General features: G+C 46.7%; 1 protein-coding gene across 1 annotated transcript in view; it reads right to left on the minus strand.

Moving 5' to 3' along the window:
• MVB12B (multivesicular body subunit 12B) overlaps window positions 1-19,347 on the minus strand; it is a 184,355-nt gene that overhangs the window by 124,838 nt on the left and 40,170 nt on the right. Inside the window, exon 3 of the mRNA XM_082656457.1 lies at window positions 4,382-4,489. Coding sequence (XP_082512583.1) covers window positions 4,382-4,489 — 108 coding nt within the window. The remainder of the gene's footprint in view (window positions 1-4,381; window positions 4,490-19,347) is intronic.

Genomic DNA, 19,347 nt, shown 5'->3' on the forward strand with positions numbered 1-19,347 from the left:
ATAAACTAAGACACAGTGAAAAGCCCTGCTGCCTAATATTACACATCTTCTAAAATGACATGCACAAGGGCCTATTATAGCTTCTACTTAGTGGTAGTGCACGGGGTCCACAGTGCGCAGTTTCCGTAACCAGTGCAAAAGTATCTTCGAAGACAGCATGCCATCCTGTAATTGCAAGAGAGAATTCTCTGCAAACGCACTGGCACTCACAGCCCACATTTCAAGTTGGAAACAAGCTCTAAAGCGATCTACCCTACAACTTAGATATGTGGGCCTACCTCGGAGATTTCATTAAATTCTTCAGTTAAAAAAAGAATGATGCCTTCTGATCCCAAATCTCTCCTGTCAGGATACTAGCAATGCACTTGGAATGCTCACCTTCCAGAAGCACCTCATCCCCACAAGTCCCCATGAGCACACTCTCAGTTTACCTGTTCTGCGCTCCCGGACGAGCCCACCACCTTGCCCCGCACAGCAACTCCTCAGGCGTCCTGCTCAGAGAAGGGCGTGCCCCTCAGTCTCCGTGCCGCACCCCATCCTGCGCAGTGCCAACACCATCCCTGAAAGCCAATCAGGGAACTCCTATCATCTGAACTCTACGCTATGTCCTCTCTCGGCACTCGCAATTTTCCTTCATATCAATTTATAATGACATATTTGTGAGGTTTTTATTTAGTATCTGCTTCCCCACTAGAGTTTGAGAGCCATCAGGACCAAAACTATCTCTGCTACTACTATATATCCAAGCCTAGCATAGATCTGGGCACACAGTAGGTGCTCAATAATTATCTGCTGAATAAATTAATGTTTTTTGGTACATTTTTAACTGGGCGGGCCAGTCAGAACCAGAAATCAAACTGGATTTGCTTGGATGATGAATCTAAACCATATCAATAGATATATTAAAAGTATATTTAATAAATGTATTATAAACCAAAAGTACACAAATGAAATAAATTCTTGAAATTTAGCCATGAAGGTCAAAATGTCAAGTGTAAACTATGACCAGTGTTTTTTCGGCACTGTGGTCACAAAACCGTTTCTCTAGAAATACGGTATTTGCCGAGGATTTAATATTATTACATTTCAGGTGGCTGGGTCTCAGGAAGACAATGCACAGATCAGCGCAGCACGTGGAAAGCGGAACCCTCACTGATGCGGAATAAATCTCTGACTGTGGAGGAAGGGTCTGAACCATTAACCCAACGCGCAAGCATCAGCTGCTTTCAGAATCACCTGATCTAATCGATCATAATTTTTTTTCATGGCAGTTGCTTTTCCATGTCATCACTGTTTTCTGCATTGAGAAATTAACAACCGGGTATGTTTTCCTGCCCCATAGATGGACGGGTGTTCATCAATATCCTTCTCAAATGTCTTCTACTTGACAAGTTGGGTTTTACAGAAGTCAACTGCAAACCACTTAGCGACCTCACACTCCACACTCTACAAATGTCCCTGATCATAAAACCAGAACATCGGTGGTGCAGCCATGAAAAAAAGCATGAAAAAACCCCTCCTGTGCATATGGAACGGGAGCCTGCACTGTCAGAGCTTCCCGCAGCCCAAGTGTGGTCCCTCCGTGCAGGGGCTGCCACTGCACCGGGTTTAATACAGAAAGTCTGCCACACCATTAATTTTGCTTGTTCCTCTCCCCTCCCCCATCCCGTGCTCTCTTTCATTTCCTCCTCATAAATATGAAGAACGTATTCCCAACCCTTGCTGAGCAAATGATTCATGCCCAAAGCCCAATGTGCACTGACTCAGGGTATTTATATTGTCTCTGGTAGCCAGTATTTGCTAGTATACTGTAATTATTTTTGACAACCTTGCATTTAAGGTAGCCACAGATAACCAACTTAATATCCAAATGTTCATAAATTCTTCTGTTTAATATCCTCCCTACCTAATCTATGTACATTATTATTACAGGTAATGCAGAAAGTACAGGGCATGAAAAGTGCAATTAATCTCAATCCTTCCCCAGGAAGCAATGTCACTCCAAAGCCAGGTTTCTGTATTAATAGCATTATTGGGGGAAAGGAATTTAGGTTCCAAAGGAGTCTCCACAAACTCCTACACAGCGAGTCTCAAGTCACCTAATTAAGAATCTGTCCAGTCTTGAGATTCCACATCCCTCCTTTGCAGTTGTAAAAAATTGTCATGCAAAGTCTTGGCTCTGACAGCAGGGCCGGGACAGACCGGCTGTAACATTAAAATATGCCTTATTCCTGCTCTAATCCTGGGCTGGCAAGTGGGCCCCTGCCACCCCTTCAGCTGTATCCCTCTGGATCTCACTATAGGACCCATTCTTTCTTTTTCTGAAAATAAAATGCACCTAATTTCCTTACTGCCTCAAAAGAGGGGCAGAGGATTCTCCCACTGCCCTTGTCCTCATCTTGCATCCCCTCATCACACCCACCTCCCCACGTCTGCCCAGCCCTCATGGAGCAAGACACGCATAGTAGGCACTCAAGGAACATCTCCTGAACGTTCGACAAATGTTGACTAAATCGGTGTATTTTGTATCATCCACTTACCCGTGACGCCTAAAATTAACAAGCCCCAGGGACTTCTCTCTATCATTTTGAGACCTGTCATTGTCCCCACTCCAAGGGATCAGGGGCTCTTCTGGCCTAGAGTACCGACACCCCACGGCCTTCAAGGAAATGCAACAAAAACAGAAATCAAAAATGACCAACGAGATCGTAGCTGTCCTTTGTGGCCACGGTCTCCTCTTCAGTAGGAGAGGCTGAGGCTAATTGGAGACCAGGAGTGAACACATGAAACCACCAGGCAGAGTGAGGGTGTGAACAAGATGCTCAACCCTCAGGAGTTGGTCCTCACAGCCCTGAGCGGCAGTGAACACACGGACCTTCTGCAGAAAGGGTAGCCAGTGGGCAGAAAAGAGGTGACAAAAGCTAAGAATACGACTAGTTTCAAAAAAGGTTTAGGTAAGCTCCAGGGACAAAGGGGACAAGAGTGACCTGTACGTGGATGTGGACGCAGGAGGGAAGGATGGGGCCAAGGGGGCACTACCCCTAAGATCACGAGTCCCACGTCTGGAAGGGCAACCCGGCCTTCAGACCTGTTCCTGGGGTCTCCTCGGCTGCACCGTGACATGAGGGACCTGCTCAAACCCACCGCAGGCTCACCTGCCAGGACTTTCCCCTACTCCACCAGAAACTCCGTTCTTCACAGCAAGCATGTATTACTCTCATCATTAGTGGGAAAAAATTAAAACAATGAGTTCTCCCTGAGTCTGTTAGGAATCATTTTCCTAACAAAGACTTACCAACAAACAACAGGAATGGCTGGTGGAAGAGAGTGCGGGCCAGAGAACTGTGTGACTGTCCACAGCCAGCAAATGCTGCAGGGACGCACGAAGACCGTGATAGGACCACGGGGCTGTGGGGTTTGTGATGGAGAGAAAGACCGTTGCCTTTCCCCTTCCATGCTTCTGAATGGGGATGTTTGAACCTGATTTTTTCTTTATAAATCATGGACATGTATTACTGTTATAATAAAATTTATAAAAATATTTCCCACCCATTTTTTTTTTTTTTTTTTTTTAGCATTCAGGCCCAAAATAAAATGTCACCTTAAAAATGAAAATCTGACTGCTCCCTATTTGGAGTTAGGGAAGACAGGTGGCCTTGGACAAGCATGAAAACTCCCTGATGTCAGAAAGGAGCTAGTACTTCGAGAGCCTGTCTGAGGACAGAAGTGGCGTATGTGCAGAGGGCCCAGGACAGGTCTCACACAGGTGGACACTCACGAAAGCCACTTCTCTTCTTTCTAAGCCACCCATTAGAATACTTTGTTGGAAGAGCTTTAGTAGACGTCTTTAAAATTTCCTGATTTATGGGCTTAAGTATTAAACATCACAGTAAAAGAAATCTGCCTGGGTGGTGGATACCTACCTGCAGAAACAATGAAATGTCATATGTCAGAGAGACTCGGGGAGAAAGTTAACAAGGCCATGTCTGGGGGAGGGGTGACTGCGTGGCATCCTTCTAGCTATGCTCCCATCTGGTGGTCAGCTTTAAATCCAGCTCCCCTGGAAGACACTTACCTCCGTACTACCCTGTGATTTGTTACTTGGAGGAAAGGCAGGCAGACAAGAGCTGTGAGAGAAATCTCCTAGTCTCCTTCGGAGAACACGTTTTAATGGAATTCACTGTACACTTGGGTATGTGGTTAATAATACTGTTAATAAATGAAACACAGCACAGGCTGCTGATTCTACCCCCATTCACTAAAACCACAGATAAATTAACATAGTGATGAAAATAAACCACAACCCCAAAACGAGGAGATTTCAAACAGGAATGTAAATGACTTGTGCTCACTTAGCAAACAGAAAACCACTAAGACTTACATTTTCTTTGGAAAATGATCTTGTGAAACACAGGTATCTGGTAACCTTGGATTTAAATAAGCCGTCTTTCCAGAGGTCAGCATCCACACCATCTGCTGTCTGTGCAACCTACACCAAAGAGATGGAGAAAAGGACAGCAGGTGAGGCAGGATGCAGCCGAGGGCGTGTGTGAGCAGCTTCTTCGTACCTGCACCAATTAACTCCAGCCTGGACTCGTGCGGCATCTCATTAGTCCATTTCATGAGGCCCTGGGAAGAGATTTTCCAAGAGGGGTAAAGGGAGAGTGTGAAAAATAACAACTTCTAAAAATACTGTCCCTGGGGAAGCCATTGATTAAAGACACCCTGACAAAAGTGGTTCTAATGAGAAAAGAGCAAATTTTGTTGTCATGGACCAAGAAGGGATTGGAGAAGTCAGCAAATTAAGTTGCTCATTACCACTTACTCAGGGGATAGTACAGGGTGCAGAAAAAAGTCCAATGGGGCGTGAAATGCCACCTGAAAGGGGCACCACCTGCCGTGAGCCTGGCACAGCCTCCTGCTCCGTCCGGGACCCGGGCCGGCCAGGGGCTGCCGTCACTGGGACTCTGCTGGGCGCTGGGGGGTGGGTGGGGAGCTGGGAGATGCACTGTTTCTTCTCGGCACAAGCTCTGCGAGTGGTAGTCAAGGTCGGAAACTGTAGCATGATAGGAAAATTAAAAAAGACTCAGCTGCTTGTTTATAGTCTGAAGAGCCATCTTCTCGTATTCAGCTGCAGAAATTTTCCTCTAAGCAGCATTCAAGGATGAAGCCGGCCTTGATTTGAGTCTTACAGGACCTGTGCATGGGACTGCGGGGCTGGGGCTAGTGGGAAGCGTTCACAAGGACACGGGAGAGGAGACGGAGGCCGGCCAGGATGCGCTCTCCCCATTCTCTCCAAGATACTCATTAACGGACCATCAGGGCCTGGGCTGCTTCCTCCCTCAGCGGCCTAACAGGTCAGAGGATTAATCGACCTCCCACATCCCGGCTGGACCCCAATGGGGGACCCCCCGGAAGACTGGGAGCAGTGCCCCTTTGGGGATGAGCTCTGCAGCCACCACCCCTGCCCCTGCCAGGGCACTCTGGGCATCTCCCTGCTCGTCCTTCTGAGGCTTAGACTTTGGGAAGCCGTCCTTGATCTGACAAGCTCCAGGCCGTTCTCACAAACTGCTGAAAGCACCTCCCTTCTTTACACAAAATGCCCCTGAGGCAGCCCCATCCCGTGTCCACACTGCACAGGAGGCCCACGACCTCGGACTGTCACATGCGCAGGGCAGGGGGGTGGGGGTGGCTCCACTGGGATGGTCCCCAGAGCCCCGACGGCCACGCTCTCTGAGGGGCCTCTGGAAAGCCCAAAGGCCAACTGGCAAAAGAAAAATGCCTTCTTTCAAACCCAAGGATCGTAAGTTAGCAAGTGCAACAAAGGGAACAGAAAGGTTCTTATTCTAAATACGCAGATATGTTGGACCTGAAATCTGAAGGGGGAGTGGTATGGGGACAATCTCAGGGAACGTCTGCTCCAAGTATGTCACCCTCACAGGAAGAAACACGACGGAACAGGATCAGGCCCTGTCCGCTCTCCCCCCGAAACGGTCATACATGAAGTTTCTCGGAAAACATGAAACTGGAAGCAGCGGCCCCAGCTTCCCACTCCCAAGGATCCCTTTTGCTTTGTTTTCTCCCACGGGTTCCATGTTTGAAAGATTTTTGTTTCCCAAACTGTACTTTTATTGTATTTCCTCAGTTCTAAGATGTAGTCGTTTGGGAATCACCCGTGGATTTAAAGAACACTCCTTCAGGAAAAAAGAAATATCGTATCAAAATGCACAAACCTATTTTAAGATGCATCCTAATTTCAGAACCATTAAAATGTGAAAAGATGCTATAGGAACAAAGAAATAAGGGAACCTATGTGGTTTCTCTATAATAAATGCATTATTTTTGATAAATTTTTAAAAATAGAGAGACTGCAGAACACTCAAAGGCTGTGGGACCACAGGCTGGGACTCAGAAGGAAGAGAGCTGTGTCCAACCTCCCGCGGAAAAGGCAGGCGGTTCAGAAGGGCTTTCCAGGCTACTGGAAATTCCACTGAGGGGTGTTATGCACCCTAAGTCAAGGCTATTGTTTCCAGGGTTTGAAAATGATGATCCCCTCCTCTCACCCACTGCTAGAATTTTCCCTTTTCTGAATGAGAAGACACCTTGGTAGGATAAAGAGGCTGGCGCAGGAGTGCCAAGGGAGAAAGCAGGCAGTGGACCTGCTCCCTCCTCAGAGGCCCCCTTCTCTCCTTCTCATTGTGGCAGTTACAGTCCTCCAATCCACTCCTGAGAAACATTCAACACAGACATCCAAAGTCCCAGCTTTGCCCTGAGGCCACGACTCCTTTGCAATGAAGTGAAAATGTGTATTGCCCTCCAACCCCAGCCAAGGGGAGGTGTGGAGGGAGGTGAGGGTGAGAGGGAGGAAGAGGGAGAGAAAGAGAGGGGGCGGGGGAGTGTGAGAGAGTGTGTGTGTGTGTGTGTGTGTGTGTGTGTGTGTGTGCGTGTGTGTGTGTGTGTGCGTGTGTGTGTGTGCGCGCGTGCGCGCGTGCATGTGTATCTGGGCAGAGCGCAGCTGCCCACAGCCTGGGGCCCGCAGGCCGGATCCACACTGGCGGCCGGCTCCACTGCTAAGCAGGGAGTGGGAAGGCCCGGGCCTGGCTCCCAGCCGGACTAGGGAAGTGGCCCTGGTGTAACAACCTGGGCCTTCGCAGCCCTGCCCTCCATGGAGCGATAAGAAGTACCCAAAGCTTCTTTACAACCCAGGCACGTAAAGGTGCTGTCTAACCTAAACTCTTCCCATCCCAAGTTAGATGAGCTACAAGGTAAATGTGGCAGGTGGCTACATGGGCGCGCCTGCAGAAGTTCACGTCTAAACTCTGCCCTTGTGAGCTCAGACCTGAGTCCCAGGATGGGAGGCTGCAGGGGGAGGAGGAAGAAGTGCTCTAGGCACAGCAGACCCCAACCTGACACCCCAATGCTTAAGCAAGCCCCCTACCCTGAGGGCGCTGCGGGGACAGAGGGGATAATGCATGAGGCGTGCCTCAGTGCCCACTCGGGACCCCCACAAAGCCAGTGCCAACAGGTCCACGCTAAACATGAGGAGTCTGCTCTGAGAGCAAAAGAGATATTTAAAGTGATACCACGCCACGTCAGGATTCGAAAAGCCCTGCACTGTCACCTCGGGCTCCGCTCCAATCTCCGGTCCTCTGGGATTCCTTCCCCATCTCTGGGACCGGACCTGGTCTTCAGACGCATATCAGGTACCTGCCTGATTAACGTTTACCTGCCCCTACTGCCCCGCCACTGGACTAAAGCTTCACCAGGACGAGGACGATGCCTGATGGCCGTTTATGCCCTGCACTAAGCATACTGCCTGATACATATGGGCTCCACCAAAACTTGCTGACGGAATGAATGAAAGAATCAGCCGGTCAATCTGGAGCAAAGCGTGAAACACCAAGGACCCTGCGGCTCCTGGAGTGACGCAATAAGAATTCGAAACAATGAAATTCCCAGGACTTAATCCCTTGAACTGAGTGTATGTATCCGCTTCAAAATCACCACTCTGCGGCCACATCCCCATTTCAACAATAAGGCCACTTATTCTTTCGGTTCTTATTTGTACCCTGCCCTGTTCCCCAAATGACTAGAATATGTCCAATGCTGTTGCTGGCTGCAGCGCCCCCAGAGTGTCTGTCACAGGGCTTCTCACACGCTCACACTCACATACACTCTCCCACTCACACCCTCATACCCTCCCCCTCTCTTTCTCGCATCTTCTCCGGTACGAGGAGTAGGTGGGCAGTGACAGAACGGACACGTGGGTTTATCTCTCTTCTCTGCCAATATTCTTCTAAGATGACAATCAAAGTGGAGGAAGTATTGGGGCCACTAAAATAAAGTGCAAGAGAGGAGTACAACACGAGAGAGATGCCATCGGGTGTGTGGAGGTGTGGGAAGTGGACAGTCTGGGGTGTAGCAGAGTGGAGGCGGTGACGGAGGCCCCAGGGCCCCGAGCCACCAGATACTCCTAGGATGAGGGTGGAGGGCCTGGAGGTGGGTGGGTGCGAGTTTAGGGCTGAGGCAGGCAGACAGAAACAGGCCTATACACAAAGCCATTAGACTCCCAGATCCCTACCCCTGTTTCAGAAGTATTTTCTGCAGAAACGGGACCAGTAGGGCTCAGGGCTCCAGAACACCAGACTGATGGGGAAGGAGGTGAAGGAGGAAGTAAGACTCCAGAGTGAAAGGAGGGGGTAACTATGCACAGTGACTGGTGACTGAATGGTGGCCCCCGCCAGGCTCACCCTCCTTCCTGCTTCTGGTACCTCGGCAGCCAGGTGTACCCTCTAAATGCTGGAAATTAAAGGATGCATCTCTGGAGAAACTAAAGAGTTCCAGAGAGAGGACCAGCACCTACAGGCTCTGTGGCCTCTGTTATCGAGGCCAGCTCCCTGCTGCATCACCCACTGTGCAGCCCGCAGGTCATCAGGCCTTACCCCACCGCGGGGCTCCGACCCCAGGAGCTAGGGCCTCACTCCTACCTGACAACAAAGGGTCACCAGGCATCGGGGGGAGTCTCAAATATGAAAGACAGGGCTCAAATTATTAGGAAAAGGGGAACTTGAAAATAGTACAGATTATATGAGGAAACAGTGAAGGCTAAGGAACAACCAACCAACTCTATAATCAGTATCTTCAGAGGGATGAGTGACTACATTGCAACCACCGAACAAGAACAGAATAATGTGAAAAACATTTTAAAAGGAACAATTGAAGACAATGTAAAGAGCTTAGACATAAAAAACTTACGGCTAAAATAACAAATTCAAAAAATATATTGGAAGAGAAAGTTGAGGAAATCTTCCAGAAAGTAAACTACAAAGATGAAGAGGTTAACTAGAGGGAAAAAAACTAAGAAAACTGAAGAATCAATACAACATCCAATTAATGAAATTTCCAGAAAGAGAAATAAAAAAAGGAACAAAAGGTGAGCCTCCACCTTAAAGTGGTCCTGAGAGTTCTGGCACAGTGAATAAAAAAGCCCCACCCCAAAGCAAAGCAATGGAGAATCCCACCACATTTGGGATGAAGAAACCACCTTTGAAACTTCCAGAGCGAAAGAACAGGCCACGTGCAGAGGAACGGAATCTGAATGCATCAGACTTCTCACCAGCAACACTGGAAACTAAGAGAACGACCTCTTCAAAATTCCGAGGAGTTCTGGAATTCTCCACCTAAACCAACATCAAGTAAGCATGAAGGTAGGATAAAGACCTTTGCAGACGTGCAACAATTTACTAAATTCATCCCCTGCCCACCCTTGAACCTACAGGAGGATGCATCAGCACGGCTGGGGATTGAATCAATAAAGAGGAAACCCTGAGCTCCAGGAACAGATCCCACACAGGACAGCCAGGGGACGGCAGTGGCACGTCCGCCGGGCAGGGCCTGGACAGGAGGGAAAGCAGAGAAGGTCGTGGAACAACCTTCCACGTACAGTATGGGAGTACAGTATGGGACTGTACTCCAGCACTGGGAAGAGATACAGACGGGCACGTGACGGACGTATTGGAGCATTTACAAATAAAACCAGAGGCGTAAAGCTGTTTGAAAACAGCTAGTAACTAGCTTGAAACTAGCTTGTTTCTAACAGCTAGTAACTGGCTTGAAAATTTTAAAGAAAAATGTTAAATTCTTGTATAAAAATCAGTAGGCACCTAGACAATAAAGCAAATGAAAGAAACAAGTCAAGAACTAATTCCAAGAAAAGGAAAGGCTTATAAGAAAGAAACTCCAGTCTGGTGCATTACTTGATTCAGTGGTACCCAATGTTTACATGTGTAAACACTGCCCACTAATTTACCAAAAACTGTGATACTGCCTGATAGGGGGAGATTATGAGAAAACTAAACGTGAGGATAAGTAGATCAAGAGATAAGCAGTATAGGGCTTCCCTGGTGGCGCAGTGGTTGAGAGTCCGCCTGCCGATGCAGGGGACACGGGTTCGTGCCCCGGTCCGGGAGGATCCCGCATGCCGCGGAGCGGCTGGGCCCGTGAGCCATGGCCGCTGAGCCTGCGCGTCCGGAGCCTGTGCTCCACAACGGGAGAGGCCACAACAGTGAGAGGTCCGCGTACCGCAAAAAAAAAAAAAAAAAAAAAAAAAAAAGAAATAAGCAGTATAAACACATTATTTAGAAACATGGAGATGAAGTACCAGAAGTGAAAAAATCTAAAAGAGTTGAAAGTAACTGCCTCTGGGGAGTGAAAAATGGAGAGCGGGCAGGGACATGGCTGGGGGCAGCTATATTTTCTTATAAGTCTTCTAGTACTCTGATTTTTTAACCTGTACGTGTATCACTTTGTTAAAAAAAAAAACAAATTTTAATTTTAAAAAATCAGAGAGCTGGGAAAATGTCCCATGGAAGACAGTATGGGGGTATCATTCCTTTTAGAGGAACCATTACTATCAGGACCATCAGGGATGTTCCTACAGGCACATGACCCCGGTTCTAGGCATCTCTGTAGTGTGTCCCAATGCGTGACAATGTTCAAAGCCGAATGCGCCTTCTCCACTTCCGGTGTCCACCAGAGCTAACACGAGAATGAGGAGGGCCTGCAGCCCCGAGGCCGGTGTCTGCGAGTGGCAGCCCCCAGTCCTGCAGAACCAACGCCGGGACGTGGACAAGCTGCCTGCCCAGGGCGGGCTCAGCCTCTGCCTCACGCAGCCCAGGCCGCTGAATTCCTTCCTTCTCGGGCTCAAGCTCAGAGGTCAAATTCTGCACCGACATGCAGCAGTCCCAGAGGGACACGTGTGTTCAGGAAGCCCTGACGGCCCGCGGGGAGCGGGGCTGGCTACCTGCAGCTGGCTTATGGGGCAAGCCCGTGTGAAGGAATCCTGAGGTTAACTGTAGGAAACTCTCCCGGTCTGAGGACACGTGGTGGGGCAGGAATTCCTGCCGAGTACTTACTGTTTGCCAGGCTCCGGTGGAAGCAGGTTATGTGCAGTTTCTCAGTGAATCCTCCCAACCACCCAATGGAATGGGTACTATTTACTACCCAGTTTACAGGTGACAAGATGAGGCTTGGAGAACCTCTGTAAACTCGAAGTCATTCACTGGTCAGGGCAGAGGTGGGTCTCCCTGCACCTTGCCTCTCCCCCCTCAGCACCCAGCAAGCAGAGCCCCCCCCACGGCCCACGGAAGGATAGTCAACCTCCCAGATCAAAACCAGGACACCCGTGGGCCCTGCCTTTGGGTCAGTTGAGAAGCCACGTGCAGGCCTCCCTGGACCCAAACACAAAGAACCACCCAGGGCCACTTTAAAGAAGCACCAGCAATGCCACAGTGAAAGGCAGCTGGGGGCACATGGCACAGGTTCAGACTGAATGCTGCAGGGAAGAGAGGGCTTGAGAACACTTCTGGAAGCATGTGGGTCTGGAGAGCTTCGCTCTGATGACAGAAGAAGAGAAGAAAACAAACTAATTGTAACGCTGAAATGACTGACTTATTTTGTGAGACTTAAATTTAAGCTAATAGCCCTAATGGGTTTTAAAAGGTCCTGTACATTCAGGCAAGCCCTAGTGTTCTAATTACACTCGTTAACTTGCAGGACATGGGAATACCTGAGCTCACGCACACCGGGGGAGGCGGAGGAAAAGGTACTAGAGGATGCTGTCCCAAAGGACCAAGGAGTGCCCAAGCAGGCAGACCTGGGAAGAAAACACACTTGGGTTCATTTGCTCAGGACCTCGATGGAGAGGTGCAAGGACTTATGGGAGATGCGGCACCATCACCATCGATGACCCTACTCTGCAGTCTATTCCACTGCACTCTCCATGCTGCAAGGATCATAACAACACCTAACATTTACTGTGTGTAAATTTACTGTGTTCTATGTGCCAGGACCTGCCCTAAGTATTTTATTCTCAAATTGTTAGTGTAAGTCACTCATTTAACACAACAACCCTATGAGTTACTGTAAGTAATAATCAGTTACTACCTGATTTTATAGATGAGGAAATTGAGGAACAAAAGGATCTTGGCTAAACAAATTATGGTATGTCTATGTAATGGAACACATATTCAGTTCTTAGAAAGGATGAAGTATGTCTATATATAGAATTATGTCCATAATTTATTAAGTGTGTGTGGGGGGAATCTTTTTACCAAAAAGCGTATGAGAGAATCCATATAAGGGGGAAATGGGCACACCAATTGCTCCTGAAATGAGTACTAAGTGGTACAGCCTTAAATTACATTAATTTGGTGCTGCATATCAAAAGCCTTAAAGATATATATACTCTGTACCAAGGAATTCCACTTCTGGGCAGAGAGTCTGAGGAGATAATCAGTTCTGTGCACAAGAGTGGATCATCATTTGCTCCTTCATACTGAGCTTCTGGGCGCCAGACACCGAAGAGGTGCAGAGGACAGAGGGTTGGACAAGACAGACTCGGTCCCTGACCCCATAGGGGTCATATTCTAGACGGGGGAAGATGCACAATAAACAGGCGAACAAATAAACAAATATAAAAGATAATTTTAGGAGGTAATAAGCATCTTATATAAAAGAGGGTAATGGGGACAGTGACTGTGGGGAGGGAGAGGCTACTCAGGTGGGGGACCGGGGGGGGGGCCTCTCTGAGGAGGTGACAGGAAGATGCTGGCATGAGATCTGGAGACAGAGCTGTGTGGGCGGCTGGCGGGGTGGTGTGAGGACGGCAGGGGGAGCAAGGCTGATGCACGACAGGGGCAGAGAGAGGGGCTCGGGACTGGAGCCTGGTAGGGGGGAGGGGTGCTGTCTAGACAGCGTAACGGCAAAAGTGGGGAGGAAGTGACACATTTCTGATGATTACAGGGCACCCTTACAACAGAAGACTCAGCAGCCTTTTCAAACAACTTTGAGGACAGGTATCTACTAACATGGGAAGTTCAGGGGAAAGAATAAGTTACAAAATGGTTTCTACAGTACAATCCCAGAATCTAATTTAAAAAAACGGTACAGATGAATTTATTTACAAAACAGAAACAGACTCACAGATCTCAAAACCAAATTTACCAAAGGGGAAATGTGGGAGGAAGTGATAAACTAGGAGATTGGGATTAACACATACAAACTTACTGTATATCAACACATAACTAACAAGGACCTACTGTAGCACAGGGAACTCTATTCAATATTCTGTAATAAGCTATATGGGAAAAGGATCTGGAAATGAATGGATATATATATATATATATATATATAGCCATCCAATTTACTTTGCTGTACACCTGAAACTAACACAACACTGTAAATCAACTATACTTGAATAAAATTTTTTTTTAAAAAGTACAATCTCATATTTTGTTTTTTAGAAGTTATCTATACAGAAAAGGATCTAGACAAATACAAAGCAAAATATTAACTACTGTTTGGTTCTGCACAGTCGAGATTATGGGTATTCTTTAATGTTATTTTTTTAAATTTATTTTTATTGAGGTATAACTGACATACAATATTACATTAGTTTCAGTTGTAAAACATAATGATTCAGTATTCTCTACACTATGAAATGATCACCACGGTAAGTCTAGTTAACATCCGTTACCATACGTACTTACAGAATTTGTGTGTGTGCTATGAGGCCTTTAGAGACCTACTCTCGCTGAGCAGCTTTCAAATATGTGATACAGTAACGTTAACTACAGTCACCATGCTGTTCATTACATCCCATGACTTATTTATTTTGTAACTGGAAGTTTGTACCTTTTCACTCTATATAGCTAAGAAAAACAAAAATTAAAAAAAAATTTAATATTAAAAAAAAGAAAAACAACAATTTAAAAGACTTCATTTGATGGGATGAGAACTAAAGATATGCTGGATTTAAACCTGAGAAACACTTTGTAAATCAGCTCCCCAACTAAGCCCCCTGGAGAGGGTCTGTGCAGTAAATCCTTAAAACTGTCAGAGGTCCTTCAATGTCAGTATCAAGTACTCTTGCCCAAAGAGTAGCTCTTGAAAGACAGCTAACCACCGGTTTTTGTCAATCTGTTCACACCCTGGCGTTTTAAGAGAGCCCACCCACAATTCAAAGATGTGCTTGCCAGACAGAAAGCAATCAAAGGGGCCAGGACATTCCGCAGACATTCCAAAGGAAACATCTGGCAGACACTAGAAACAAGAGCAGCGTTCAAAGGGCTCCTGACGTGTTAGATCATCCTCTGCTGAAACACACACACTTGGCCCAGGTCAGACAGTGGCCAACCGTGGAGCCCCTTAAACCCTTATTCAGACCAGTGTGGGCACAACAGCCTTCTGGATCCCTAACAGGAGGTGTGCCCAAATGCTTTCTAAAAAACGATAAAGTGAAAAGAGCCTTTTGACTTATCTGCTGATGAGCCCAGGAATGCTTGCTTTTCGGTTCTGATTTATTTGCGTCATTTTACTGTTTTGAATCCTGATGGGAGACTCAAGTCTGCCAGGGGTCTTCAGCTGAAGTGTCTGATATTTCTTAGCAAGAGAAACGAACGCGCGGCTCTGTCCTGAGCCTGCCACTGCTCCCTCAGCCTCCGGGCTGTTCTCCGCACTCACGTCCTAGAGCACGGGCCGAGCTCTCCCTCTTTGAGCTCATCTTTCCTAATCTGCCCAGTGACCTCCTGCCTCCCCAGCTTTGCCCCCGGGGCTCCCTCTCATCACTCAGGGGGTGGCTGACAGAGTCCCACCCTGCCAGGCCTCCCCGCCCACACTAGCCAGGAGCGAACTCTCTTCTTCCAGGATCTTCCCTTCTGACAGCTGCGTGCATCAAACCTTCTCTAATATGGAGAAAACCATGAGATGGAGGAAAGAACTTGGATTTTTGGAGTCAAAAGGTGGAAACAACCCAAATGTCCATCAACTGATGAACAGAGAAACAAAATGTGATCTATCCATGCAATGGAATACTATTTGGCCATAAAAAGGGAATGAAGTACCGACACATGCTACAACATGGATGAACCTTGACAACGTTATGCTAAGTGAAACAAGACAATCACAAAGGGCCAGATACTGCACAATTATATGCAGAAATGTCCAGAAAAGGTAAATCCACAGAGACAGAAAGTAGATTGGTGGTTGCCAGGGGCTGGAGGCAGGGGGAGATGGGGAGTGACTGCTAACGAGTATAAGGTTTCCTTTTGTGGTGATGAAAATATTCTGAAACTAGACAGTGGTGAAGATTACACAACTCTGACTATAGGAAGAGCCACTGAATTATATACTTTTAAAGGACGAACTTTATGATATGTGAATTATATTTCAATAAAGCTGTATTTTTTTAAAAAACTCTTAGCATAAGATGTGGCACGTGATAGACACTCCAAAAATGTTAGCTCTTTATTATTACTTCTGCTCCTTAAATTTTTCAGAGTACATAGCCCAGGGCCTTGCTGGTAGGACACAATCAGATATCTGCCAGATGGCTGAATGAACAAGTAAAAGAATGTACAGTGTGAAAGATGTACACGGAGTGAAGGGGGGCACATCAGGGGCTGCATGGAACGGCCCTCTCTTTATTCCACCCTCCTTGCAGCTGCCGTGGTAACTGCAGGCACAGAAGGGACCGGTTCCTGGGGCTGGGCGGGGCGCAAGAAAGCAAAGGGTCCTGGAGACACCCCTGGAAATCAGGAGCCCTGCTTCTGTATCTGCTGACGGGGAAGGGAAGACACAGGGAAATCAGTTCCTGGGGACTGTGAGGCCCATGAGACAGGAAATGGGAAGGAAACAGGGGCAGGGCACTTGGCTGCATCAAGGGGGAATCTCCTCCGCGTTCCTGGTGGTCAGGAGAGAGCACCTGGGTCACAAATGCTCCTGCCTCTGCCACCTGCAGCTAGCCACACCAGGACACAGCCCTGGACCTCCACAGACCCCATGGAGAGCAGCATCAGCGGCCTAGAGGTTCCCTTGTGGCTGGCTGGCACCCAGGTGGAGGGTGGGTTCCTTTCAGCCACGAGCACTCAATCTGTGACAGAGCTGCTGATGACACACCAGCGGCCGAGGCATGAACTATTCAATCAATAGCACACAGATACCCAGTAATCACTGTGGACCAAAAAATTAAACTAGAGCTCTGCCTCACATAAAAACAAATTCTAGGTGGATTAGAGATTAAATGTGAAAAGCAAAACTTTAAAACTTTTCAAAGAAGATGTAAACTATCTTTATGATTTTAATAGAGGGAATTATTGAAGAAATAAACACACGTGTATAAGAAAATCCATAAAAGAGAAGACTGATGAATCTTACTATCCTAAAATTAAAAACTTTGATACTACAAAGGTCACTCAAATAGTGAAGAGACAAGCCTCACACTGTGAGAAATGCATAACTGACAATGGATTAATATCCAAAATAAATAAAGAACCCCTGCAAATCAAGGAGAAAAAGAAATAAATGAAAAGAAAAATTATATATAATATGTAGAAGCCATATGAGAAAATGTTCACCCACTCTAGGAAAATACAAATTAAAAATGACAATTTTATACCATTCACGGTAAATCATTGACTAAACCAAAACTATCTGACCAAAATGAGTGGGGCACAAGCTGGCACAGCCACTTTGGAGAACACATTTACTATGTTCAGTAAGGGGAAAATGACCCAGCAATTCTGCTCCTAAATTGTTCCCTAGAAAAGAAATTCTTAGCATAACGATATGAGGATATTATTTGCAATACCCTTCATAGTAGTGAATTATTGGCGACAACCCAAATCTTCATCAACAGAAGGGTCCATAAATACATCACAGTATATTCATGCAACAGAATTCCACACAGCCTTGAAGACACATGAACGGGAGCCACACATATCCCCAAGGATAAATCTCAAGAACAATGCTAAGCAAAACACCAAGTTGAAAATATGTACAGTATGATATGGATTCCATATGACAGCATCTATATAAAAGCAGAAAAGAACATATAGGAATGATAAATACCGAACTCGGTGGTTACTCTGGCGCATGGAAGGACACGTGGGCCTGGAGGGTGCACAGGCACCAGTAACGTTTTGTTTCTTTTATTAAAAAAAAAACCTCACATAAACCTGGTGAAACGTTAAGACTTGGGAAAGATGCATGGCGGTTATGTGGGTATTTGTTACGTTATTGTCTATACTTTTGTATATATATGAAATGTTTTGTATCACGATTTTTTAATTAAAAAAAAATCAGACGATAGAGACCTTAAAAATAAAGGAGTGAGGCATGCAAACACTCGCCAATGTGCACAAGGAGGAGCGTTTCCAGAGGAGACACAGGAAGGACACCTGCTTAAATGTGAGTTTCAGGTAGGCAATGAATCATTTTTTTTCAAATTTTAAAAAATTTCAAATTTTTTCAGACTTAACTGGGTACGCTGTATTCTTATTCTTATTTGCTAAGCCTGGCGACCCAAACGAGGAGGCCTGTGCTAAGGCTTTGTTTAGTGAAAAACCAGAATGAAACTAAAAGTTGAGCAGGGGGAGGATGCCTGCACAGAGCGCTCAGCCTACACGGACACCACACACGAGGAGTGGGAACGTGTGTGACCCACAGATGCTGATCTAGGAAGAGCTAAATGACACGTGCGTCCTTCAGTAAAGATGTAGCGAGAGCGCACTGCATGATCTAATTCATACTGAGAAGACAAGTTATGAAGCTGTAGTTCTGAAAGTTATTGACATGTGCAAATGCAGGGGAGAAGGAAGAAAAAGCCAATGGATGACAGCAGCTAACAGAAATCAGAGGTGTGGTCGAAAGACGCTTGAGCTTTGGCTGTGTTGTTTGATATTTCTAAAATAAGAAGTTTTTGTATTCCTTATTTTATTAAAAATAAATACAGGGGCTTCCCTGGTGGCGCAGTGGTTGAGAGTCCGCCTGCCGATGCAGGGGACGCAGGTTCGTGCCCCGGTCCGGGAAGATCCCACATGCCGCGCAGCGGCTGGGCCCGTGAGCCATGGCCGCTGAGCCTGCGCGTCCGGAGCCTGTGCTCTGCAAACAGGAGAGGCCACAACAGTGACAGGCCCGCATACCGCAAATAAATAAATAAATAAATAAATACAATTTCTTGCAAAAGGAAAAAACAAGCCTAGCGGGATATTTCCAAACTGTTAATAATATGTGTAGGATTACAGGGAAGAAAAGGTAATATTTTTGCTCTTTATTTCTGTAATTCTATATGATTTGGATTTTCTGAAATGAGCTTTTATAATTTTTAAAATGTCATGAAGATATTGTTAATTTACAAAAAAAAGGCAGGGTTCACTGATTCTCTCTGTATCACGGAATCCGGAGAGTAAGAATTTCGTTATGGAGGATGAGTCTGCCAAGCAGAGGAAGGAAAAGAGAACAAAAGAGAAGCTGCTGCTGAAGCCTAGCTCAGCCCCTGAAGACCACCCTCTCTGTCCCGGCTAACCATGGCACAGTGTTCCAAAGTCCCTTTCTGGCTATGAGCTAACAACCTAGGCCTCACACGGCCCAATACCTACTCTCCTGGGCCAGGGAGGCAGAACACAGCAGCTTAAAACATGGGCTTTGGTACAGGACAGATGTGAATTCAAATCCTGGCTTTGCCACTTAGTAGCTGTGTGACCTTGGCTGAGCTCCTCAACCTCTCTGAGCCTCAGCTTCTGCCTCTGTAAATGGAGACAATAGGTTCTATCTCATGCAGTTGTAGTAATAATTAAAAGAGACAATTATGAGCCTTGCCGAGCACCTAGCATACAGAAAACACGTCCTCAGTGGTAAATATTGCTGCTCACATTGTGTCAGAAGCACTGTGTCCCTCCCGTGCCGCAGTGGGGTGTGCTGGCTGACCTGGCTTTAAATAGAGACTTCAACCTATGGGTACAGTCATCACTAGGCTGCAATTCATCCCATCAGGCCACAAGTCTTTACTTT

Source organism: Grampus griseus, assembly GCF_964374135.1.
Source record: "Grampus griseus genome assembly, chromosome: 6".
Classification (NCBI taxonomy): Eukaryota; Metazoa; Chordata; class Mammalia; order Artiodactyla; family Delphinidae; genus Grampus; species Grampus griseus.